At 38.0% G+C, this 26,392-nt stretch overlaps 1 protein-coding gene across 2 annotated transcripts in view; it reads left to right on the top strand.

The window, feature by feature from the left end:
* macf1a (microtubule actin crosslinking factor 1a) overlaps window positions 1-26,392 on the top strand; it is a 217,384-nt gene that overhangs the window by 21,678 nt on the left and 169,314 nt on the right. Inside the window, exon 1 of one of the 2 annotated variants that reach the window (XM_051670237.1) lies at window positions 21,054-21,182. The exons of the other annotated variant lie outside the window; for it this stretch is intronic. Within the exon in view, the coding sequence (XP_051526197.1) occupies window positions 21,128-21,182 (55 nt within the window). The 5' untranslated portion in view covers window positions 21,054-21,127. Of the gene's footprint in view, window positions 1-21,053; window positions 21,183-26,392 lie in introns of those variants that run through there. 2 annotated transcript variants of the gene reach the window in all.

Raw genomic sequence — 26,392 nt, 5'->3', positions numbered from 1 at the left:
GTCACATGTCTCTGTGCATATGGCACAGTGAGAGACGGTTGCTTTCTGAGTGGGCTGCTAATGAAATGTGATGTGTTGTAGAGGGATGTGAATGGAGATGTCTGTCTGTAAACAGCTCTGCACACTGTATATGTGCCCTCTAGCTGAAGGAGTGGTTAGGGTGACAGCAGAAGGCAACTAGAAACAGAAGTGGGGCCAGAGCTGCATTCCTGAAATAACAGAGAGAGTTCTGGGAGGTGACAGGAAGGGGAAATTGCCACATGTTCCTGTTCCAGTTCTTAAAGATGTAGTAGCTATATTAGGCCAACATAAAGTAAAAGTGATTTATACTTCAGTTTGGGTATACACCCATTTACACACACACACACACACCACATATTTTGTAATAATGCCATTTAGATGAATAAAATACTTAAGATATTAAATCCTCATCCTGTAGTTATTTCGTCTCTGTTTCAAAACCTAGTGAGCTGCCTACCTAGACAGCATTTTGGGGCACCATAAGCACATTTAGAGTCAGCTGAGGTCATGCACACATGCTCTGGGGTGCGTTTCCCAAAAACATCGTTAGCCAACTATGGTCGCAAGTTCCATCGTTACCAACATAGTTCAACGTTTTGGTGTTTCCCGAAACCGTAGTTCTAACGAACATTCGCAAACAGCATCGCAAAGTCGGTAGGAACTACAGCTCTTTACCAGTGGTTAGAAGCATTGTTTCGTTTAAAGATTAAAGACTGTTATGAGAGAGCGCTTTGAACACGGTTTTTAACTGTATTGGTTTACGTTAATGCATAAGTGGCGTTTATGTTTTTAATGAGTGAACGTACATATGTGTTCTAGTGCGTCGGGGGAATCCCGAAGTCTGATGTAAAGGGGAAACTGCACTATTGCAGCTTTTGCACATTAAACAGCTTTCTGAAGGATGTGTAAATAAGCTATTATAATTTTATATCCGCAGAAGTTATTACTCCACCCTCTGCGCTACATTAGCGACAGCTCTATGTTGTTTTAACCAACGTGGTTCGAACAATGGATGAGTGACATGGTTACCATGGTTTCAGGAAACAATCGTGACTAGGAGGTTCATTTCTCCAACGATGCATCGTACTATGGCGTTTAAGCAGTGAGTTACATCATTGTATGGGAAATGCACCCCTTATCAGCTGACATGGAAAGTGCCTGTGATGCTCAAAAATGCTGTATAGGTGGGCAGCTTTCTGGGTTTAGAAACTCAGCACTCTTCAGGTGCTACCTGGGACGGACTATGTCCTGTTTTTCCCAGCCCTCTTCAGGTGCTACCTCTAGATGGACTATGTCCAATTTTTCATTTTCTTTCTGTTTGTTCAATGTGTTTTCTTTTTATTCTATTTCTTAAATTCTCTTTCTGTTTTATGATTCTCGTGTTTTATATTCATGGTTTTAAATTTGCTTTCATGTTTACTAGAGTTGTACAGCACTTTTGGTCAGCTTCACTTCTGTGCTTTATAAAACATGACTTGACTTGACATTACTGTTGTCAAAAGTACCGGTACTTCGGTACCAAGTCGGTACTAAAATAAAAAAGATGTAATGATACCAGTGTTTCTGCAGTACCGGTAGTACCGAGCACCGACTCTGTCTGGTACCAGCGCGCAATATGACTGACACATGACTGCTTTAAAATGCTCACAGGCTTATTTTGAACGCGTGCTCTGTTACTCCTTTTATACTGAAATGGACAATTAATCCAAGTGACATGTCCTAGTGTGATTTATTAAACCGCTGAAGGCTGCAATCTTAGTGTGGAAGAGATGCGTACTTTAAATGAATGTATAAATCTGACCGCTCATACTCTGGAAACTCCACAGACATTGAGAATCATTCACGTTTTTTGAGATGACAAAGCAGAGCACTAATCCACTGTGAACCATGCAGCACATGTCAACTATATATTTATATAATTAAAGCACAGCATTTGCGCTTTTAATCTCAACTCTGCTTTATTTATATCGCATTTAAAACAACAGAGTTGACCAAAGTGCTTCACAGTAATAAAATTTAAAACATAACATTTCAAAATTACCACATACACAAACACCAGTAGTCTAAAATACAAACACACCAAAACTGTGTCCTACATTTCATTTGTCAGACTCAAAGTCCAGTGTAAAGAGATGAGATTTCAGACTTGACCTAAAAGTCTTCAATGATCACACTGGGCCATGATGCGAACTGTTTATCTGGAAAAGTGAAGCTTCCAGCAAAAAAATCGTCATAATAAAAGCACGATTCAAAATAAAAGCTAGATGTTTAAAATTGAAGAAATGTAATAATAATAATAATAATAATAATAATAATAAAAAGAATAAAAATATATTAATAATACAACTGTATAGTAAAATGTAATATTCTCTGTTGTAGTAGTAGTAGTAATAATAATAATAAACAATAATTTATCAATTTATCACAAACAAGACAGCTGTTGATAAAGGTTTGGCAAAAAAAATGCAATGATGTTAAAGTTCTATTTTCACTTATTAAAAGTTTTAAGAAAGAATTGATTAGACACCATTTTGATGATTAAATTAAACTTCAAAACATGTTCTGGGAAACAATAATAATAATTATAATTGTTAAAGTAATTATTAAAAATAACTAAACTTATGTGTTCAATATCACATTATCATATAAGCATATTTTTGCTGTGGTATCGAAATTGGTATCGAGAACCGTGAAATTTCACTGGTATTAGTATCGACTACTGAAAATTTGGTATCGTGACAGCACTACTTAACATTACTTCATATCTGTTTATGCAATGTGCTGTCTTTCATATTGTAAGCACAACAAGCAGTAGGCATCAGTGGTAAAACTTCCCAGAAAAATACCTTTTGTAAGCACCTCAGATCCTGCTGATAAAATCACTCTCCCCTGACGAAGGTGTTTTATGGAGCCCATCGATCCCCGATCAGTCTGTCCCACTTTCCACAACCTTTCCCTACTGCTCTATCAGAGCCAGGTCTGTTCTGCTCCACTGCTCCCACTAATAAGCATGTCTTAAACAAACCTCAAATTTAGTAGTCATTATGTTGTATAATGTGATCGCTTTATAACAAGCAGAATGTCTTTTGTTTTAACTGATCCTAGATATAAAAAAAAACAACATTTTTTATATGGGTTGCAGTTGAAAACATCTAGGAGTAGAGAGTGGCATAACACAATGTGTAAATAATAGAAAAAAAGACTCAAAGCGCACTTAAATGTCAGAATTCCTTTCCTCAGTGAGAAAGTTCCTACCCAAAGCTTTAGAGAATGTTAGCTACTTCAGAAAAGCATGGTGTGTGCTTTCTGTGAAGTCAATATAAGTGTCAATGACTTTTAGCAGGATATCCAAGATTAATATCATTTAAACACCTACCTGTTAAATGTTTTTTTACAACTAGATTGTTTCTCAGTATTTTGTTGAGCGTACGTGTTTTATACATTTAAAACCTTTTGCCATTTCTGCTCCTTCATTGATGCTGTCCTCCTCCTGAAAGAAACACAACCCAGGTTGCACATCTCAGGTCTGTCCATGTCTTCAGTCTATTTTTATAAAGAGGTTTTAAAATATTAACTAACTTTTAGTCTGTAGACACAGCATTTTCTGACTACTTCCCTTGATTATGACTTTAGAATGAAGCTATGTGTAGGCCTAGTTGTCTTTTCTACGAATCAGAAAATCCTGAGAATTGAATATAATATCTATTATTCAATGTAATTGTGTGCACAAAAAATATTCCCATTCACTGACTATATTCCTAAATGAAGATGTGTGTAGTTGTGTTGTAGTATGATTTATATATATATATATATATATATATATATATATATATATATATATATATATATATATATATATATATATATATATTTATGTTTTAGCTGCCTTTTCTAGGAATCAGACAATTCTGGGAACTCTAAATATTTTTATTCCTATTATTACCACTGGTATAATCTTGAGAGACTGTATGTGTGTGTTTGGGGGTTAATATGTCTGAGTCTGTATTTTCATGTCTTTACGTGTCATGTGGGTGTTTCAGGGTTGTGGACTGACTCCATACATCAGTCAGACGCCCAAAACATCTGCTCCTGCCTTTAATGCACCTGAATGTGCTGCTGTCTTAAAGCATGATGGGTTACACTCGTACACTTGGCACATGTAGCTCCAAAAATAAAAGTACAGATGTAGCTTTGAGTGGTTATGTTAACACGAACCTTGTTTCAGCCACACCTATGGTTGATACTCTTCTGTAGACAGTTATTTTATAGTGTTTATTATTTAAATATATATTAACACAAAGACAGATTTGCTTACTTGAGGATATTTAATTGAATGAAATGAGCTACTTGCATATCACTTAAGATGACCTACAGAAAGATTGTGTTAGCGTAGATTAGTTGCGTTTCATTGCATATTGACATGTGCTTGCGTGTCGGTTAGAAAGATGGATGGCACTATCTGGTAAAGAATATGTGAAGCCCCACTCTGACCTTTGACCTTTCATACATTCATGTTGGAGACCTGTGTGCGTAGGTTTCCCAGAGGGGGCCCTCTGCCTCTATGGAGCTGTGCAAATAGTTGGCGTCTGGCACTTGCAGAGCTAAAACACAATCTAATGACCATCCTTCCTAGTCTTTAATTGAATCTGCCCCTCTTGTCCTTGTCTCATTAATGGAGTGTTCTCAGATTTACTCTCTATTTCCTCTGTTACTCCACACCTTATCAAGTTATCTACTGTCTCCTCATTTTAAGATGTTTTACCTCACAGTATTCTCCTGAGTTACTTTTTCACAGTGTTTGGCACCCTTTGTTGGGTTCTAATGGTCAGATGATATTTGGATCATTTCCTGTTCTTTTTTTTGCCTGCGATGATAATTTCCCAATTGTGCTGTTGCCTTTATAAAACTCATCTGTTATTCTTGGATGCCAATAATTCATCCAGCCAATTTTCTTTAAATTGATTAGGAAAACTGATTAAGATGAAAAAGTTAGGCTAATTAATAATGGAAGGTTTTGTAATGCAACGAATTAAATCTGATCCTTATTTCACAGGGATCTCTGTGAATTTACCAGAGGGTCATTTGCCATTTGACTTTTTATGTGCACAGAGGATTTCATCAGGGACATTTATTATGAAAGTAAATAGTCGATTTTGATTTTACTTGTGAAGGAGATTTCAAGGGTAACATTGCACCTTCATTAAACTTTAAACGCATACCTCGTGTCTTTATTGACCCGGGACCTTATTCCACCCCCTGTACCTCATCCATTTTTTGGAGTTGTTTCCAAACCTCTTTAGTATTCCTCAATCTTCCACTTATACATGGTGAAGCACAAAAAAAGAGGCCAAAATTGCAGCAGTTTTTTTTATTTTTATAATGGTTTAAGTACCAAAAGTGTAAAGGGTCATTAGAGACCCTATGTATGTAATAGTGTTGTTTTTTTGCACTTCCATAAATTATATTTTTATGATTATTTCATATCTAACATCACAGGATATCTATTTCTTTTTTACAAGAGAAATTATTTCTGTATTCATACAAATAAATACTACAGTATATCACGTTGATTTTCTTTGATTAATTATCAACAATAGTGAATTATCAGTATTTCAAATGCATGTCTACATACATATTATACATGTTATTTCTTACTCAAGGTGGCACTGTTGTTGATGAAGAAACAATGTGGAACTATAGCAAGTGTAACACATGAACAGTATGATATGACTATTGTCATTTGTGTGTACTACTGAAATTCCTTAAGTTATGCATCTGTTTAGACTCAATAAGTGCCTGAGAAAATACTTATGTGTAAGTTGTTTGTAGATTATGTGTTATGTGTAGCTCAGTATGTGTTTGGCAGCCAGTTGCATCTCATGAAATTTCAGTGTGAAAGTAATGAATCCTGTTCTAGATTAGTCCTGATTTGTTGCATTATCTCTTTGATATATGAAAAATAAAACATCAAAATATATCAAAATATATTTTATTCTATTATTTTCTAATTGTCTTGAAAATATTTTGAAAATTTGACACAGTCTGAGAATTCTGTAGATCCATTTGTGATAGATATAAGTGCCGGGTCTCCAAAGACCCAAATGTGTAAAAGTGTTTGGTAAAATTCCCATGCATTTAAGGGTTAATGCTAGGCATTTGTGGCTGATTAAACTGATGTTTTGTTGCCAGATTGTGTGGGCCCTTGGACAGTCATTACTTCATTTTCTGTCTGTGGAAGTCTCTTGTGGTTACACAAAGACCAAACCATGCTGAAAAGATCCAAGTGTATGTGTCTGGTCCTGAAGCTCTCTGTACTGAATGTCTGTTTCAGAGTCTGGGGTCTTGATGCAGTAATTTCTGGGGCAGAAGAGTGGACCAACTGTGCTCTAATACTGTACAGCACTGCAGATAACCACAAACTGCACTTGAATCCATAAAGAGAGAGGGAGGGGAAGTAACAAAGGCAGTGGAGGGGAAAAAAGGCTTGAGAAGAGAAGGGAGGAGAATGAAAAGAGTGGTGGTGTTTATCATAGGCGAATGAATGAAATCTTTCTCTGGATGGAGTGTCTTTCTTTCTCTCTGTCTTTCTCTGGCACAGATCAGGCCCTCTGCTGGCCTATAATGCTTCCTCCCCAGTCTTCAGCAGCATGCCTGTTTTGGATTATGTAATCATAAGACCATACAAAGCTTTTGTGTTGGATACACACATTTTTCTATTTTTACTTAACTGGAATGCACTGTATAGAAAGACAAAGAGCTGCTTGATAGAGAGAGGACTGGTTTAGGTTAGAAGAAATTTATCATCAGTCTCATTGGATGTTGTGTGCATGTGCATGTACATGTATGTAAACTTTGTGACAGACAGTTGCTGAAGCATGGAATGTTGTAATGTAAGAGGTGTGTCCTAATGGGAGAAATCATCAAAGCAATCAAATTACTGGAAGAGAACATGAGGAAAAAGGGTTCTGATTTGTTTTGCTAGGGTGTTCGGGGTGGTTGATAGGTGGTTGTTTACTGGTCCAAGTTAAAAGACCCCACCTCCAAGAATCTAATCTCGTCCGTAGATATGGCTCAAGTCTATTGGATTTCTTGCCCATTTTATTGTTCACGAGGTTTATAAATTATATGTCTGATTGCTTAGAAAAGTAATAGCACACATCTCCTTAACAAGCCACATGATTTAAGGTATCGTTCATGTCCACCAGTGGTGTGAGGCAAATTACAAAGTGCAATATATTTAATCCCTAATGCTAAATAATATTTAATCCTTAACGCTTGCCTTTGCAAGCACCACTAACAAGTCATTTCTTGTTCCTGTGTGTTATTTTAATGATTTGGTCAGCTGTTTTTAAAAGATACATACATTCCAAAGAAATCAATGGCCGCTGTACACTGTACGGTACTGTTGTAATTTATGCTGACCTGGTTCATTTACATTATATTAAAATTGTATTTCTTTTTTAAAGGATGGTTGAGAAGTGCAAGCCCATTTAAAATGTCTATAAAGTAAGAATTGTCCCTGCCTGTCTATTTGCTCCACACCTGCCTGTTTAAAGTTTTTATTTTTGAAAGCATTCTCACTAGGTTATCCCTCTTTTATGAGAGAGAAACAGACACTGACCCTTAACTCTGACAGGCAGGTGATCGATGGCTCCGTGACAAGCACATCTTCATAACATTGTTTATGTAATAGTCTCTTTGCATGTAATTACTTTAACTCTTTCTCTGCGTACAGAGTTTGAATGGACTCAGTGATTCAAGAGTATGACAGAGAGAAAGTGGAGAACAGGTGCAATTAAAAGAAGATCTTGAGAAGAAATTGAGGAGTAGGTGGGAAGTGTGTGTGTGTGTGTGTGTGTGTGTGTGTGAGGGGGAGATTCAATACACTTAGTATTTTCTCTCAGCTGCCACCCAGGCCATCTCTTTTTGACACAGTTGTTTCATAAAATGCATGTCAGCATTGTAAGGGTGCCATTGGATTGACATTCACAGGACAGTTTCGTATAGGTTTTCCAGAATATAGGGTGTGGGCCCCCCTGGTATGGTGTGGACTTACAGCAGAATGACAGCTGCTTAAAAACTGTTGATGCTCATTGACCCCACCCATGGGCCTGACTTTACTTTGCTTAAATGAGTTCACATTTACTGTATAGTGTGCTGTTCAAAATTGTTCATAATGTTGACAAATTATACATCTGTATAATATGTCAACATTATTAACTTTTTTTGACTAGACTATGCACATCAACAGGTTGAGGAGAACCGGAGATAGAAGAATGGAGAAAGGGAAATTCAGAGGAGGACAGCCATTAAAAATTTGCTGAGATTGCTACACACATTCTGGTGGAGTGTTGAGTGGAGATGAGGTCATGCATGTCATCCATTCAGGGATTGATCATTGAGGTTGCATAGTAAGGTCGATGTGTTCCACAGCCCCATGGTTAATCAAACCTTCATTCTCACACATAAGCACCATGCAGTTATTCGCCTAAATGCCTGGTGGTGATGTTTGTACAAAACTCCTAAGCCATTTTTGTTCTTTGTGTTTGTTATGGTGTAAATTGACTATTTGAATTTGTGTAAATGTGGGCATCGTTTAAGCTTACAAATAAATTACATTAATGTCTTTATGTTAATAGATATTGCTATTACAGATATTGTGATTGAAAGCTAGCTTGCAGAATATATTGGATGTCAGTAAAAACGCATACTGACTTGTGTCTTTCTTAAATATCTAGTGCAAATCAAAACAAGACTCTTGTTTAAGTGAAGAATGTTAGGTTTAGGACAAATATATTAGTCCAAAAAAATCTGATTGGATGAAGCCATTCTAAATAAAAAGCTGATATATGCAAACCAGCAGTTGTATTTTAAATAAAGGCGCTAAGTTTGTACTCTGCTTGGCTATCGCTGCCCCCTGTGGCATATCGCGGCACCGTTTTGTGGCCCATTCTGCATAACGCGGCGGCCCATTTCAGCTTATCGTGGCCCATTTGGCCCCGTTTTTTGGCGGGTACTTCTGATGGCCAGTCCGCCCCTGGCCTACAGTTAAGTGAATAAACTATGTATAAATTTGTCTTCAAATCTAGTTTGATTTTCATCTAAGTTATAATAATGAACAAACACGGTCTGTTTTAACTAATAACACACAAATTATTGTATTGTTCTTGTAAATATTGAATACATCATTCAAACATTCACAGTTTAGGTTGGAAAAAGTATGTGAACCCCTAGGCTAATGATGTCAACAAAATATATCCAGGATCAGGAGTTGGCAAACCTGGCATCCAATTAATGAAACGAGATTGGAGGTGTGGGTTAGAGCTACTTTGACTTATAAAAAGCACTCAAACATTTTGAGTTTGCTTTTCACAAAAAGCATCTGCTGACATGGATCATGCCTCATAAAAGAGAGATCTCAGAAGATCTATGATCAAGAATTGTTGCTTTGCATAAAGCTGGAAAGGGTAACATGTAATCTCGAAGAGCTTAGATATTCTTCTGTCCACAGTTAGACAAATTGTCTATAAATGGAGACTATTTAGTACTGTGGCTACTCCCTAGAAGTGGCTGTCCAGCCAAGATGACTCAAAGGGCACAACGCATTTGGCTGAGCTGAAGCAGTTTTTTGTGATTTTAAAATTTTTATTGATTCACACATCAAACAAAGAAAAGCAAAACATATATGCACAGAATCAACATTTAACCCCCACTACCACCCCTCCCAATCCCCAACCCCACCCCAACCCACAAGAAACACCCCTGTGGTCACACATGAGCACATACACACAAAAAACAACAAAAAATATAATAATCTCACACATTAATAACTACACCTCTCTCTCTCTCTCTCCACTGCCCCGCCCCAAGAGCCCTCCAAGAACGCCAAATATTTGCCCCATTTCTCAACAAACAAATCCAAATTCCCCAGTCTTCTAGATGACCCTTCTTCGAAAGCCACCACCCTCCCCATCTCCGAGCACCACTCCTGAAATGGGTGCACTCCAGCCGACTTCCATCCCCTTAAAACAACTTGTCTGGCGATCATGACACTGGTTAGGACCCAATTTTTTATGTGTTTATTCACTATATTGATGACCGCCCCATCACCTAAAATACAGAGTCTGGGGCACAGTGAAATTTTAGTGCCCAATACGTCACACATAAATCTCTGGACCTTCAACCCAAATTCTTGGATCTTAACACACCACCAAAAAACATGTGTTGTGTCTCAATCTTCTGATTGGCATCGCCAGCAGGTGGGTGTGTCTTTAAGACCAAGCCTATACAATCTAGAGGGGGTCCAATAGAATCGATGTAAAATCTTGAATTGCATAAGGTGAAGATACAGACTTGATGTTTTTTAGAACCCTAGCCCACACTCCCCCTCCAATACCAAGTTTAAATCTTTCTCCCATAATCTTTAGACAGAAGTCAAAGTTCCCCCAGACTCTGAATTAGCAGGGAATAATACACTGATGCCTCATGACCTTTTTCAAAAGCAGTAATCGCCACTCCCAGAGTATCTGCCGCTTTAGGGGGGGTGTATGCTACTCCCAAAAATAGAACAGAGCAGGTGGTGCAGCTGTAAATACCTAAAGAACTGAGCTCTGGGAATCCCAAAATGTTGAACCAAATTTCAAAGGATCTCAACACTCCAGTCTCATATAGGTCACCGATTGTATTAACCTCCCTCACAATCCACTCTGACCAGCAGAAAGGAGACTTATTAATACATAATTTTGGGTTCAGCCATATGCTCTAGGCAACGTTTAAACACTCTAGACACTATTGTCCATACCGAGTGCAAATGCGAGATAACGGGGTGTAACTTAATTTCTCCGATTAATTTGATAGAAAGGCTTTGCAATGGTGAAATAGGGGCAAGAACTTCCTGTTCAATACAAAACCAGGGAGGGGCTCTCTCAGGTGGAAGCGACCAATGCGCCAAATGTCTGAGACCGAATGCATTATAATAAAACAAAATCTTGGGTAGGCCTAGCCCACCTTTGTCAGTCAGCCTATGCAATTTACTGAAATGTAATCTGGGATGTTTACCATTCCAAATGAAGGACTTCGCTATGCTATCAAATTGCTTGAACTAAGAGAGAGGGATATCAATAGGGAGAGACTGTAGCAGGTAGTTGAATTTTGGAATACAATTCATTTTAATAACATTAACCTTCTCAATCTTAAATAAATATAATTAAGCCCACCTGTCTACATCGCTCGAAAACCTTTTTATTAAAGGGTCAAAATTAACTCCTAACTAAATCACACAAATTTGCTGGGAATAAAATACCCAAATACTTAATGCCCTGTTTGGGCCACTGGAAGAGCCCAGCTGAAAAGCCATTACTGGGAAGTATGCTGTCAGAGCCAAAGCTTCGGATTTAGACCAATTAACTCTGTATCCCAATAATTCTGTGGAGGCAAGGCATAGATCTAGTAGGGTCGGAGATGAATAATAAAATGCAATCTGCGTAAAGCAAAAGCTTATGTGCCACACCTCCCGCCAATACCCCTGGAAAATCATCCTCCTTTCTTATCGCCGCTGCTAATGGTTCCAGGGAAAGACAGAACAATAATGGGGAAAGAGGGCAACCCTGCTGGATGCCCCTATCCAGAGTAAAATAATCTGAAATAATCCATTTCTTTGTACTGCCGCTAATAGGTGTCTGTTAATCCAACCAATAAAAGTATTCCCAAACCCGTACATTTCCAAAATCTTAAAAAGATAATCTCATTCTACCATATCAAACATCTTTTCTGTATCAAGTGAGATGGCAGCGACCGGAGTCTGATAATTCACAAATGACCACATGATATTGATGAAACGCTTGATGTTATCAGAAGAGCTACAGCCCTGAATAAACCCCACCTGATCTATATGTATAAGAGATGTCATAATTTAATCGGTTGTCCAAAATGTTTTACAATATTTTAACATCTAGCTGGTTCAGGGAAATTGGACGGTAACTCTTACACTCGCTTGGATCTTTGTCCTTTTTAAGAATCAGACTGATCCGGGCTTGCATCATGGTTGGCGGAAGCTTTCCATTCTTTAATGATTCTGTATAAACTTCTAGCAAAAGTGGAGCCAGTTCTGTAACATAAGATCTAAAAACTCAGCGGCAAAGCCATCTGGCCCTGGAGCCTTGCCTCTAGGCTTAATTACCTCGCCAATCTCCTCTAAGTTTATCCCAGAATCAAGAGAATTTTTTTGCTCAGCCATCAGTTTAGGAAGTTCTAATGGTTCCACCAAGTTTCTAACATCCTCATCAGTAGATGAAGACATGGAAGTATAGAGATCAAGTTAGAATTCTTTAAAAGCATTATTAATATCAATAGCTGAGGTAAATATTTCACCACCAGCAGATTTCACTAAGGGAATGGTAGAAAAAGACACTCTCTGTTTTATATATCTAGCCAGAAGTTTTCCTGCCTTGTCCCCAGACTCAAAGTACTGACTGTCTTGCCCTAAATAGCCAAAACTCCACCTTCTGTGACAAAATAGTATTATATCTGTATTTCAATCAGGTCAATTCTCTGAGGCTATCAGACGACATTTGGTGCTAGCTGAAACAGTTTTGAAGCTGAAGCATGGTCCAAAATTCCTTTTGAACATTGTTCAGGTCTAATCCGCAGCTACCGGAAACGCTTGGTTGAGGTTATTGCTGCCAAAGGAGGATCGACCATTTATTAAAGGGTTCACTTACTTTTTCCACAGTACTGTGAATGTTTAATGGGATGTGTTCAATAAAGACATTCAAGATTATAATTGTTTGTGTGTTTGCTTAAGCATGTTGTGTTTGTCTATACTTGTGACTTTGAAGATGAGATAACATTTTATGACCAATTAATGCAGAAAACCAGCTAATTCCTTGATTATGTTTCTTTAATGAGTAATATTTTTATTCTGATACTATTTAGTATGTAACAAAGTCAAAGTATTCTGTCTGGGACTAGAGAGAATAACATCATTTTGATATTGCATTAATCAGTATTACATTATAAGCCTGTTATCTGTAAGTGTAACTGTAAGTTTGTCCATTTCTGTAGCTGTTCTTTGGTTGTGAGTTTGTTGAACAGCTGTCACTTGTCTTTCTTCTGAGCATACAGCTTTGCAATTGAACTTCATGGATGACTGTAATCTATGTCGAAATCGCTGGTACAAATGCACAGAAGAAGCATCCATTCATTCCATTCCACTCCAGTGTCCTGCCTAGATTCTGGCACTCTAATGTCACTCGTCTAGCTTTAAATCAACATCACTCTGCCTGTAATTCTTTGTCTAGTTTGTCATCAGTTTTACCTGTTTCTCAGTCTCTCTGTCATTCTCTTTCTGTTTCCATCTATCGCCCATTTTACATTCATATTTTAGTCTTAACAGCATACAGCAGTGTCTCACTTAGGTTTGTTGTTGGAGTTTCTGCTGATTTGTGGGGGCTTGTCCTGGCCTGTGCCGAGTATTTGGTCTGTTCTGACCCGTCGGTGCTTTGTTCTACCCCCTGCTGTCTGCAAAAATGGGTCAGTGTCTCCTATATGTCTAAGGCATTTGTATGTGTACTAGGCTTTGAATGGGTTATTACACAGGAAATCATGGCTTATGTTACAGAGATTCTAAATGGCACCAACAGCAGCCCAGACATACAGTTGCATGTGTGGCATGTATGAACGCTGCATTCCACATTTCACACACAGTGGTTTTAATCACTGGCTGGCAGCTGTTCACAGTCCGTAGGTTTTGTGGAAGAAAATAGTCAGCCGATAGTCGACAGTTGTTGATGATATATCAACTGATGATACATAAGTGTAAATGTGCTTTTCCGCAGGAATATCTGTTTTTACATCCAATGGAAGACAGGTTGATTTTTCTGGATGGCTGGTTCAACTCATTGGCCTTTTTCAACTGAAGAGCACAACTGCAGCTGTGGTCTTGTATGCAGGGCCGCCGATAAGGGGAGCCAACTGGACCTTTTGTCCCGGGCTTGAGGGGGGCCTGGACAGTAGCGGTTTTAACCACCGCGCAAACCATGCAAGCTATTCCATATTGTAGAGCACATCTAAACGCGTTCAGCAGGAGATGCAGATATAAACACAAAGACTGCGTGCAACTGCGAAAGGTGTCCAGGTAGCGTACCTTGAGACAATGGACTGATGGGGGGCCCGTTGACCACATTTTGTACTGGGCCCAAGAATTCCTAACTGTAGCCCTGCTTGTATATATGTATGTTTTCATAGGGACACAGTTATAGACTAGACTGGGACTGCTTGAGTAAGTGTAAGCAAAATAACTCCTGAATTGCAGTTAGTGGACATCAGGTAACCGATCCAACCCACTGCCTCGGAATCAGCACTGATCCAGATTGCAGAATGCCTCTTCAAAATGTGCTCTTAATGGCCTCATTCCTCACTAGATCTTGTGGTTTGCACGCTACATTCCCTCCAACTGGGTGAACATGACCTACATGTTTATGAAAGATCGGATCATCTGGATTGAAGACAGCAAGAATGCACACAATCTGAAGGTACATACAGGGCCCCTGATGGGGGGGTGGGGTGGGGGGGGGGATCTGAGAAGAGACCTGGATGCATGCTCAAAAGAAATTTCCCAAAATGCCTCTGAACAGAAGCCCACCCTGACAGAAGGGGTGGTTCTAGAAGTGCCTGAAGCCTGCCCCCCCCCCCCCCCCCCCCACACACACACACAAATTCTTCGTAAAATAGTTCTAAGCCATGAACCAAACCAGCTAGCTTCAAGGTGAATCACAAGGTTACAAGCTGTGATTTAAAGTGAAAAAGTTTTAAAACAATTTGAAAAAAGACAAAGGTACAAGACTGTGTACTTAATGTTTGAAACTAAAACAATTGATTGTAAGTATAGAAACAGTTCGGGGTGGGCCATAAAACAATATTGATATTTATCGGAAAACATAAATTTTCGATATCGATGATAAACTTTTCAGTAATAAAATGTAAATGTAGATGTTCTACATCTAGACGATCAAACCTAACCGGCTAAAATTACATCATTGTGTACTGAACAAGACAACACTGACAATGTAATACAGCTATCGACTGAACACAACAGCAACTTCAACATCAACACCATTGATGTTTATGTACTATTAAGTAAATAAAAATCATGATCCATAGCGCTGTCACAGACAAGAAAGTGTTTCTTCTCCTTGTGATGTTTATTGGTGGTTGGCAATCCAGCTTATGGTGCATTAATGCCACCTACTGAGCTGGAGTGTGGAGCATCATAAGAAAGTCTTTCAGTGGAGTCAAACATCAGCTGAAGATGATGACATTGCTGAAATTTTATCAAAAAGAGGTCACACAAACCGTATGTAGGATTAATGGATTAAGGAATGCATTTCCTCCCCCATTAATGGTATGAAATGTATATTGTTATAAATATTGATATTGAACGATATGAACAAATATTGTGATAATATTTTTGGCCATATCGCTCAGCCCTAGAAACAGTATATTTTAAGTTTATTGTAAAATCTTCAAATAAATTCAAATATATAGGGAGTCTCTTCAGGTTTCACAGGTAGTTTTCCTCCACTATTAATTAAAGAGACTTTGGGGTGGATCTTTTGACTGGGGCCAGTAAGAAACTGCTAGTTACGTATGTAACTGTGGTTCTGTGAAATCCGGATGACCGCCAGAGGCAGTGCATGGATCTCACTTACATGACTTTGTTGTTATATTTTCTCAACCTATCTAGCCGGCACTGCGATCATCCATTAGTGCTTAACACTGCCTCTGGTGGTCAGTAGGAATGAAACTAGCATCTAGCAACCACTCACACCATCCTAGCATCGTGGTGTTGATTTTTGACACTTTATTTTCTCTCTCATTCCTCTGTTATATCCTGTCTCTCTTAGTCTGTGGAATCTTTATCGACTTTATCACTGCACAGTGCGTGACCTACATTTAGGTGTGGCTGCATATGTCTCTCTCCATCTCTCTCTCTATCTCTCCGTCTTCAGCTTTCTAAACCCCCCCCCCCCCCCCCCCCCCCAACTGGCCATGAGAGACCTCTGCTTTTTCTCAGTAGTACATGCCTACTTCATTTCTTGCCATGACATGTCTTCAGCAACTGAGGTTTTATCATTTGTCTCCTTCCGTTGAACATCACTATTTTTTCTCCATATGCGTCTCTTTTGCAGGCAGCCCCAATTCCTTTAAAAGAAAGCTTCATTGTCTTTGTGGATATCCGAATGTGTGTTTATGTATATTTAACACAAATGACACACACTCATCCATTTCTTATGCATGTCACTGAACGGAATGTTCTAGTTCAGACATAAATGCTAGGAGAGACTGATTGTGTTTTCATTTGGGCAATCCGCAATCATGTACAACATTAAAACCGAGCCTCCAGCTCTGAATGCGTGTTTGTTTCTTTTCTTCTAGATCACAATTAGCCTACTTTATCACTTGAATCTGGAACCATCCTATTTGACTGTCCATGATCCACCTGTGTGTATAAATGTTGGTTTATGATGTCAATCATTGCTTTCAAGTGGTTGTCTACCTTTGTGTGAATGGCAGTGGTGTGTGTGTGTGTGTGTGTGTGTGTGTGTGTGTGTGTGTGTGTGTGTGTGTGTGTGTGTGTGTGCGTGCAGAGCTGCATCCTTCTCTGCTGGGGGAGGGGAGAACATTTCCCTACATCAGTTCTGATGCATTGTGGGGGATTCATTCCAGCTGTAGCAGAGAATTTTAAAGCAGAATCCAGTATCTCATACCATTAGTCTTTACCATAGGGTCTGGCACCCTTCACACACTGACCTTTCTTCTCACTAGAGGGGGCCCCTCTAGTGGCTATAGGCAGCACTTCAGCACAGCAACATAACATGCACAACACAATACAGTTTAAATCATCTTGCATCACCTTGCCGGACTGGGAAAGACGCATTTAATAAGTCCTGATTTCCTTCTCTTGCCCTCCGTGCAAAACAAGCTGAACTCATTAATATTAGCTACGCTGATGAAAGTGGTTAGGAAATGTTATCAATTGCTATAGCTCACTCTGCTTGCTCTGCAATGTTATGTTGCTAGGGTTACAAACGGTGATTCAAACTGACCGGAACTACCTGTGCATTCAACGGTTACACATTCCAGACAATCAGAATCGAACATTCTAACAGACCATGGTATAATACGGCATGAACACTTGTGTGAAGGACGGAACCTTTGTAATGTGTCCGCCCGGAGTCATTACACTGAAGCACACTTCAAAAACAGACACAGCGCCAGAGCCCTTCTACCAAGATGAGAAGCTTAGCATAAAATAGCATAACGTGGTGGTCCATTGACATTCAATGAGCAGTTCTGTCATAATACTCTCCTATGATAGAGCCGCGGAAGTTGTTATCTTAGTAAATAAAAGAATCTCTGACAGCGCTTCCCTGTCAGTGATAAAATGATGGAGAATGGAGCTCTTAATGCTATTTAATGTACAAAACAAGCCCATGAGCAAGTCAAGTCTTAACTATCACCAAAACGCAGAATAGGACGTTTTTGTCTGGAAGTGCTTTTCATGGTGAGTTTAAAGCTTGACTCTGGTGTTGACGCTCTGATGTGAATCATGAACGCAGCTTCACGATTGTTGTAACAAAGCGGATAGTCACAGTCTACCAGCAGATTAATATTGCGGAAGATGAGAGTTTAAGAGAATTAATGCCCATTGCAATGAATATGCAACCTCTGGGGAGACTAGTTCTTTCAATTAGTCAAACTCCCACTTACACTTTGGGGAAACGTTTAATATTACTTGAATTAATGCATTTCTTCTGGAAGGCTTTGTTTGTAAAATGTTAATAAAGCATTATATTGATACATATTGTTTTGTTTTCTTTCCTAAGATGGAAATAAATGCATTTTTACAAGAAATTAAGTCGCCGATTATTCGTGATTAACTTCAAAAAATTAAGCGATTTAATCACGATAAAAAAATTTAATCAACTGACAGCACTAATTTTAACATTTTCGGATTGGCCCCATTCAATTCCACTGTAAGTGCCTCACTTTAACTAAAATTTCTTCTTTTTTTTCCTTTTAAGAAAAGGTGGCAAAGTTTTGTTGTAATCAATATTATGCCATTAATGCTGTCGGTTGAGCTTAACTTGTATTGAAACCGGAATATTCCTTTAATAACTGTACCTTAACAGCTTTGGCATTGACCGTGAAATTTGTCAAAAGCATTTTAGACTTGAATAGGAGATATGAAAATTAATTTCCTTATTTCACTATGCTTAATAATGGGTTTCTCTGCTCTGTGGAATCCTATGTATTGAACATGTTTTGGTTGCGTATATGGATGCAATTTAACCTCTGTTGACAGCAACTTTAGCATGCTGTGGATTACCTCAGAAAATTATTTGTTTTTTATGAACAAACAAACAAAAAACCTCTTTATTGTAATTAACTTAGAGTGGTAGTCTGTGGAGTAGGCATTTCGGAGGGTTAAAGCAGAATTGTGCAGTTCTTTTTTTTGATAAAGCAGATGTATTTACTTTTCTGCACAAAAATGTGCTATTTGCAGTAAAGTTACATTCATTTACGGACATCATTTCTGTGGGTAATGTTTGCTTCATATATGCTAAACAGCACCTCGCAGATAGTTAATTTACATTGCATCAAATTCCGTTTCAGGCAGGTTAGGCCACTCGGCGGCCATGTCCGTAACTCCTCCAGACAGCCTGAGGCTGATTTTCTATGGATATAAGTACAGCTCCTACCTACTTGAATGGGGGGAAAAACAAATCTCCAAAGATTACGAGCAAATATTTCAAATCAGCAATAAAATCTGACAACAGTTGTTTCATAAATTGTACTTTTTTTAGCTGCGTTTGCGCTAAAAAAACCCAGTTTTTCAGGTTGATCCAGCTAATGCGAATGCGCTTTTCGATGAAAACTGACAGGTGATGTCTTTATCAAAAAGGTGAATTTTCAGATTGGCTCTTTTAACTGCGGGACCCCCATTCCTAGAGCTGCCATATATTCAGCGATTTCTTTCATAAGTATACCAGTGACCCTTCTCATTCTATACAGTCGGTCAATTCCAGCATTATGAACATGACATTTTCAGTGAAAACGAGTACTCATTGCCATTATATCAAACTATCTGCAGGGGTCTATGATTATACATAAAAATATTCTCCCCAGAAAATTCTAGACAAGTTTTTTTCCCCCAGTGTAGATCGGGAAATGAGCTTAAGTTACGGAAGTTTTTGGGAAACCACACACTTTGTAAAAAATATGTGAACTGAAATGCACAATCCAGAAATAATAATAGCCACAGAATGTAGAGTATATGTCATATTAAATTTTAAATGTATTATCATTTTCATGTAAATGGGGAAAAACCGGTATTATGGATGGGACATCTCTTCGTTTGGCAGTTGTGAAAGCAGCACTCGGATCTTGAGGGGAAACCATCCAAAACACTGAAACCTGCAGAATTCAACCTCTGAAACATTGTTATGATATCCATCAAGGCTGCATAATGAATTGAAATAAGATTGAATTCACCATTTTCATTGTATGGTTGACATTTCCATGGAATTGCCTAGTCTCTAGTTGCATTCCTTTTCTGGTATTCTTGCATGAATCATGCGAAAGTTATTGGATTAACCGACTTCACATGGTCTAGACAGGAGATGATAGCAAAGGTATGCCACAGATGTTGCCACAGAGCTTACTTTTATCGAATAATATGGTTTAAAATTACAATATAAATAATAATAATATAAATATTACAGAACTCTCATAAAGCATAAATAGTTAAATCTCTGGTTCAGTGCTGTGTTTACTGTAAAAATTGAGTACTTCTTTTCTTACAGTATGTGGCCATCTCTTCAATTCACTTTTCCATGGACTATTTTATTTGCATCTTAGCTCCCTTTGCTGATATTAGCTTTTAGCTAATCAGTGTTAATTGCAGTCATCTAAATACTACTTGAGATTTTTCATTCTCATGACATTAGTGAATGCAGGGTGTTTGTGTGAGATTGATTTTTATAACAGTGTGTGTTTTGTCTGTGTGTATGTTTTGTGTATGCTTTGAAAAGTTTTGGCTGTGAAGTGTAATGACTGGCATTACAGTTGTTGAGTCTGGTAGTACAGTTTTGTTTTATGTTGAAAATGGATAGATTACAAGCTTCAAAGGCCATGTGGGGTGTTTTTATTTTTTGAATGTTAGGCCTCAAGTAAAAGTGTGTTTTTGATTTGGAGTGAGATATTGAGTCTCCAGATAGAATGTGAAGGTTTCAGAAAGGGCTAATCTTTCACTCTTGTATTTACATTCTTCCTTCCACCAAGATAAAAAAGTAACGAGAGAGAGAGAGAGAGAGAGAGAGAGAGTCTGCAATCAGCTATTGCAATAGAAATGTAATGGATACTGAATGAAATAAGATTTTTCGAGTATTTCAGCTAGAAATGTAGTCTTATTTTCAAATTGGGAAGGTATAAACAATGTACACTCTTGTATTAAATTCTTCAGTATGAATCCTAGATATGCTGTCATATATTGAAAGGCAAAGGAAAGGACTACCACAAGCTATAGATGGATTTATTTGTTTAAGCTAAATAGATAGCCCAGCTTATTGATGCAAAAATGTTCTTTACGATGCACACACACAGAGCTTGAGTCATGCAGGGAGTGCAACACATGCTCGGGCTCTAGCAGTGACATCACCTGTCTTGTGGTCAAAGTACAGTTCCTCTATCCATATCTAAAACACGCTACTCTTTCAGATTTACCAGGCAGCCGGCTGACACACACACAGTTACTCAAGAGCAAGTTACAGCGGTTAATTCAAAGAAAAATACACGAGAAAGTAACAGGGAAGTGACTTACTGGATTTCCATGCTGACCATGGATTGGTGACTTGTTGGATTCCAGCGAGCCTTGAGCTTTGCGCTCTGACCTCTCCTGCTTCTTTGCCTTTTAAACGAACTTAGTTCAGCCGCTCAGTTCCTTTCAGTTTCTATCCTGCCATTTCTACCCATCCAGTCCACCTCTACCCTCCGTCTTTATTGCTTTCCTTTTAGTTTTGCTTTCCTTCTTTCTAGCCGTGGGGAAATGAGCGCTGTGGCATCTTACAGACAGTATCTTCAAGACCTTGAGGAAAAGAAAGGTTGGTTTTATTCAATATCTTTTGTCAACACACATCCCTCATTGTTCCATGTTTTGCATAATTTTCTAGCCTTATATAATAGATATATGTTTCTTTTGTTTATTTTGTTAGGCTGTGTCCATTGTTTCAGTTTGTTTGTAAAGTTAACTCACACTGGCATGCAATAAGCTGAAATCCGTGTTTGTTATTGGCCCCAGCAGCCTGATAAAAGCTAAGTCAATGGTTGACTGCAGTCAGGATTCAAATGAAGAGGTTATGTGCTCTTTGAGTCTATTGTCAGCTTCTTAACTATTTAGTTACCATAGTTAACTTTTGATACTAAGGCCAGAAACGTACTCTATACAAATACGCAAATGCTGCTGTGAATGCGTGGCCAAAGCATTGCAAGCGAAAAACATACTCTAGGCCTGAAGTATAGTATACGCAAGTCTTTGATAAAACTTGAAAGGAAGATGCTCCACTGTTGCTTCTGCTCCCTTTGGCTGACCAAGGTCAAGATTAATTGTGAGCACATGCCCCTGTATGTGACTCAAGGCTATTGAGTTTAATAGCCAAACACCCACCCTTTCACCTTCCTTTTAGGCACTATAATGCATTCAAGTACATTGCTTCAGTTCAGTCACATTGATCAGTGACAATTGGGGTTGATGTGGTAATTGATGGTGTGTTTATGCCATTATGTCATCTGTATAACCTTTCAGATTATCCTGCCCACAATTATGACTAAGTGTCTGAATGTGTGCGAGTGTAAAAGTGCCTGTGTTGAACAGAGAGAGTGTTCTCATCAGTAGCTGTGGTGAATGGCCTTAATTTGCTTAAAGGGAGTAGTTCACCTGATCTGCACTCAGGCTCTCTCTAGCTGTGTGCACATTATGGCTGTGTGTGCCCCTTTTATTTCTCCATTGTTGGGTTGCACATGAAGTGGCCCATAAATTATTTGAACACTTGGGCTCTTAAAGGAATATTCCGGGTTCAATAATAGTTAAGCTCAGTCGACAGCATTTGTGGCATAATATTGATTACCACAAAAAATTATTTTGACTTGTCTCTCCTTTTCTTCAAAAAAAAAAGTAAAAATCTGGGTTCCAGTGTGGCACTACAATGGAAATGAATGGGGCCAATCCGTAAACATAAAAATACTCACTAAAGTATAGCCACAAGACATAAATAATATGCGTGTTAACATAATTTTAGTGTGATAAAATTGCTTTTCTGTGTAAAGTTAAAACCAATTTTACAGCTTCGTTGCCATGATGATGTAATGTAAACAAACCCTAAAATGACTGTGAAAATTATGATTTAAACAACTTTACAGCTCAAATAATACAGGAGTTTTAACAGAAGAATTAATGTAAGTGCTTTTATAAAATTATAAGCTTCACTTTATTGCCCTTTTAAATCCTCCAAAAATTGGCCCCATTCACTTCCATTGTAAGTGCTTCACTCTAACCTCAATTTTGCTTTTTAAAAAAAAAAAAAAAAAAGGAGGGATGAGTGGATATAATTTTTTGTGGTAATCAACATTATGCCACAAATGCTGTTGTTTCAGCTTAATTTGTATTGAACCTGAAATATTCCTTTAAGTCACACTTAAAAATGTCTGAATGTCACTGAGTTAGATACAAAACAGTAAACCAAGTAGCATCTCCAAACAAATGATGCTAGGCCTTTTAACTATTTTTTTCCAATTAATTTCAACCAACTGGTCTCAAGGTATTTTTTATGGATGTATGAAGTAGGTTCACCTCAAGTTCACACAGGTGTCCTAGTTGAGTAACCACAGGTGTAGTTCATCATATTAACTTGTCTTGACTATATCCACAATATTCTCAAGTCCCATGATGCTTTGAGGTCGATGTGGGCAGAACTTCCAGTTAACAACTGTTATGTTTTGTACTCACGCAGCATTAAAAATTACAGAAACTTGAGAACAACTGATCACAGAATTATAGCGAGGTGATATTGTTCTTCCCCACCTATCTGTTAATGATTATGGGTTTGAGGATGAAGGCCAAATATCGCAAATAGAAGCATTTGAGTTTTTTGTTGAGTCTTTATCCATCGATGGAAGAACCTGAGCAGACTAGCCTGAAAAGCTATGTAGCCTAAGCGCCTTCACAGCTGTAAATTTGGGCATGTTTTGAGAACTGTAGATAATTATGGTTATTTTAAAGCATATATTGAGTCTAGTCAGAACCTGAAGAGGTTGTTGTACCGAGATTATGTACTAACTGCAGATACAGGGGAGGTCCAGACAGCAGGATGTTCATGTATTACAGGACTCAGGCGATGAGACAGTCTTGCTGCCATTTTTTGGATAAAATACAATTATTTTGTGGGAGATGACTGTGTAGTAAACTCAATCTAGCTTTATAATTTTTACATACATAATATCCGTATCTAAATGCTATAACCTACATGAAATGTTTTAGTTTTGACTGAACAACTGATCCTGTTGATAGATTGAATTTATTGTTCTTGTGTAAATAATAACGATGTATTAGCTGCCACACAAAAAACTGTACTGTACAAAAAGAACTACATGCAATACAAATAAACATATTTATTTGGACATACATTATAAACTTTGTACACAAAAGTTCAGTGTTCTCTGTAAAGCAACTATAAAACTGTATATATTAATTAACTGATACTGAATTAATGTCCACACTGTTTTCCAAATCATCTTTTCGCCTTAAGGGAAGACATGCACATTCTGCAAAGACACACAAAAGAAAGTGAATTGCTGGCAGGAAAAATGCAGGAAAGAGGAAGATCATAATACAATTACATTCAAACATGATAAAACATCTCACTACTGTACATGTCTCATCTAATAATTATGGTCTTCCACTGTAGAATTATCCATTTAGCATCACAGCATGAAAACAGTTGAAAACATCATCACTGCTCACAGACAGTTCAGGAAAAACACTGTTCCTTTTTATACTCCGTAATAATGCCATTTCATGAGAAGCATTCACAAACAAAGATGCTAAATAGAAATGAACAAAATTTCTAATGAAATTTCAGCACATGTACACACACCTGTTAGCACAGTAATGCTGTTGTTTATGTTATTCATTGCATTTCGTTTCTGGACGTCTATCGTAACCGTACCATAACGGTGGATAATATAAGTAATCCCCACTGTTGACTTCTTGCCAATAAAGTGAAAAGAGCACACAAACAAATTATTCCAAGCTTTTTCAAACAGATGTTCCTAAGTCAATCCTCTGTAGGCAGCCGGTGGAAGAAGCAGCATCTGGGACTTGAGCACTGTGCTTTGAGAGTAGTTTCTGATCATAACATTGCTGTTTTAGACGACTTTAGTTTTGCTTGTTTATTAGGATAACCATTAACTGCACACATTGTCTGGGAAATTTTTAAGGCATCTTACAATATTTAAAAAGCAAGAATCTAACGCATGACATGCAAGCAAGCAGAGACCGGCTACACACAAATCGGCAACCAATCACACTTCCGCTAGCCAACTGGAAATTCTGCCCAACTAGCGAAATACAGTTGACTCACTGAGAATATTGTGGATACTGTATACGTTAAAGCTGCGTCCGAAACCGCGTACTGTCACAGTATTGATGATGGACACACTTTTCGGTCTGTAGAAAAGTACGTTCTTTTAGGTATGCATGCGAGTCATATGAATAGATTTCGGACGTACTTCATCCGGGGATGTGGGCATTGTCTCGTGACCGGAATAAATGACGTAAGAAAAACAACCATGAAAAATATCTGCTCTGGTTTCGTTAAAAAAAGCACCATTTAAGCACAAGAAACAATTATTTTGGTGTGTATACGTAGCACTTACAGTTGAGAAGAGCCATCCACCTCGCGATTCACCGCCAATCCTTTTAAATCCAGTGTTTTGAACAAGATGACGCCTCAACTCCTGAGGGATTATGGGATCATTAAGTGTCCAGTCCACCCGCACTTCAAAATCTGGCTGAAAATAGTAAGTCATTTCTCACTTACTACTTCATGAATAGTGTGGATTCGGACTTACTACTGCATTGGCATACTGTTTTTGGCATACTATATAGTATGGAAGTACGGATATTCGAACGCTGCGTAAGTTATAGTAGTGTGTATATATATATATATATATATATATATATATATATATATATATATATATATATATATATATATATATATATATAAATTTGTCCAAAAACTTTCTCTCATTTTTTTAACACTATATGTATTGAAACCGAACAAACTTCTTTTTGTGAAATTTTGTGTTTGAAAAGTGTTTGTACTCTGTTTCTTAAAATATTGCAAAGATATTCATACATTTGAAGTGTCCAAATACTTTATGGTGTCATTGTACAGTATATCAGCATGCATCGGTTTGAATCTTTAGTTTACTTACAGTAGAGCTTCATCGTCTTAAACTTGCCATCCTGCCTGTAATGCAAACGTTGCCGTAGGATCACCTTATGCTTGTTATACTGTTATTTGAAGATGCCGAGTTATTTATTTTTCTTGTAATTCAATCCCAGATCATGGGGCAAACAATTGCACAACATTTGCTTTTAGTGGATGTAGACAACCACAAGTGTGGTGACCATATGGAGCAGGAACGGGGAGGGTGGGGGTATGTTGTACCCAAAGTAATAACCAAACAGTAACCTTATTGAAGATTCAGACTTGCCAGATTTTATACTGGGCAAAACCACCATATAATGTTTGGAATTTTTTCTTCTAAAAATGAAAATAATAGTTTCAAATTGCTAATCAAGCTTACTCTTATCAGGTTAAGCTTTAAGGAAAGGATATGTTAGTGGATATGTTTGCAGATATGACTAGTTTAGTTACTATCAGTGACAGTCATAGTTTAAGACTGTTAGAGATAGCAATGTATACACTGTCTGTTGAGCAATATTGTGTGTGAGGTCATAGTAGAATTAGGCAAGGTAATGTTGTTGGATGATGTTACATGCTGGAGCACCTGGACAGAGTTTGGGGACAGATTGTAGATGAAAAAGTTTCAGTTTAAACCTGAGTTTAGAACAGTAGGTAGGCCTATGTGTGTTTCTGTTCTGCTGGGATGTCTAGAAGTAAATTTTAAAGTTTGTCTCCTAAAATTTATTCACTGTGGCTTGACTTGCTGTGCCGTCTCCCCACAGAACTGTAATCCATCTAACCCTGATTAGGCTCAATCCTTCTCAACACTGGCTTAGATGTTT

Source organism: Myxocyprinus asiaticus, chromosome 34, assembly GCF_019703515.2.
Source record: "Myxocyprinus asiaticus isolate MX2 ecotype Aquarium Trade chromosome 34, UBuf_Myxa_2, whole genome shotgun sequence".
NCBI lineage: Eukaryota > Metazoa > Chordata > Actinopteri > Cypriniformes > Catostomidae > Myxocyprinus > Myxocyprinus asiaticus.
The sequence above is the reverse complement of the archived record's forward strand: the minus strand, read 5'-3'. Positions and strand labels throughout refer to the sequence as shown.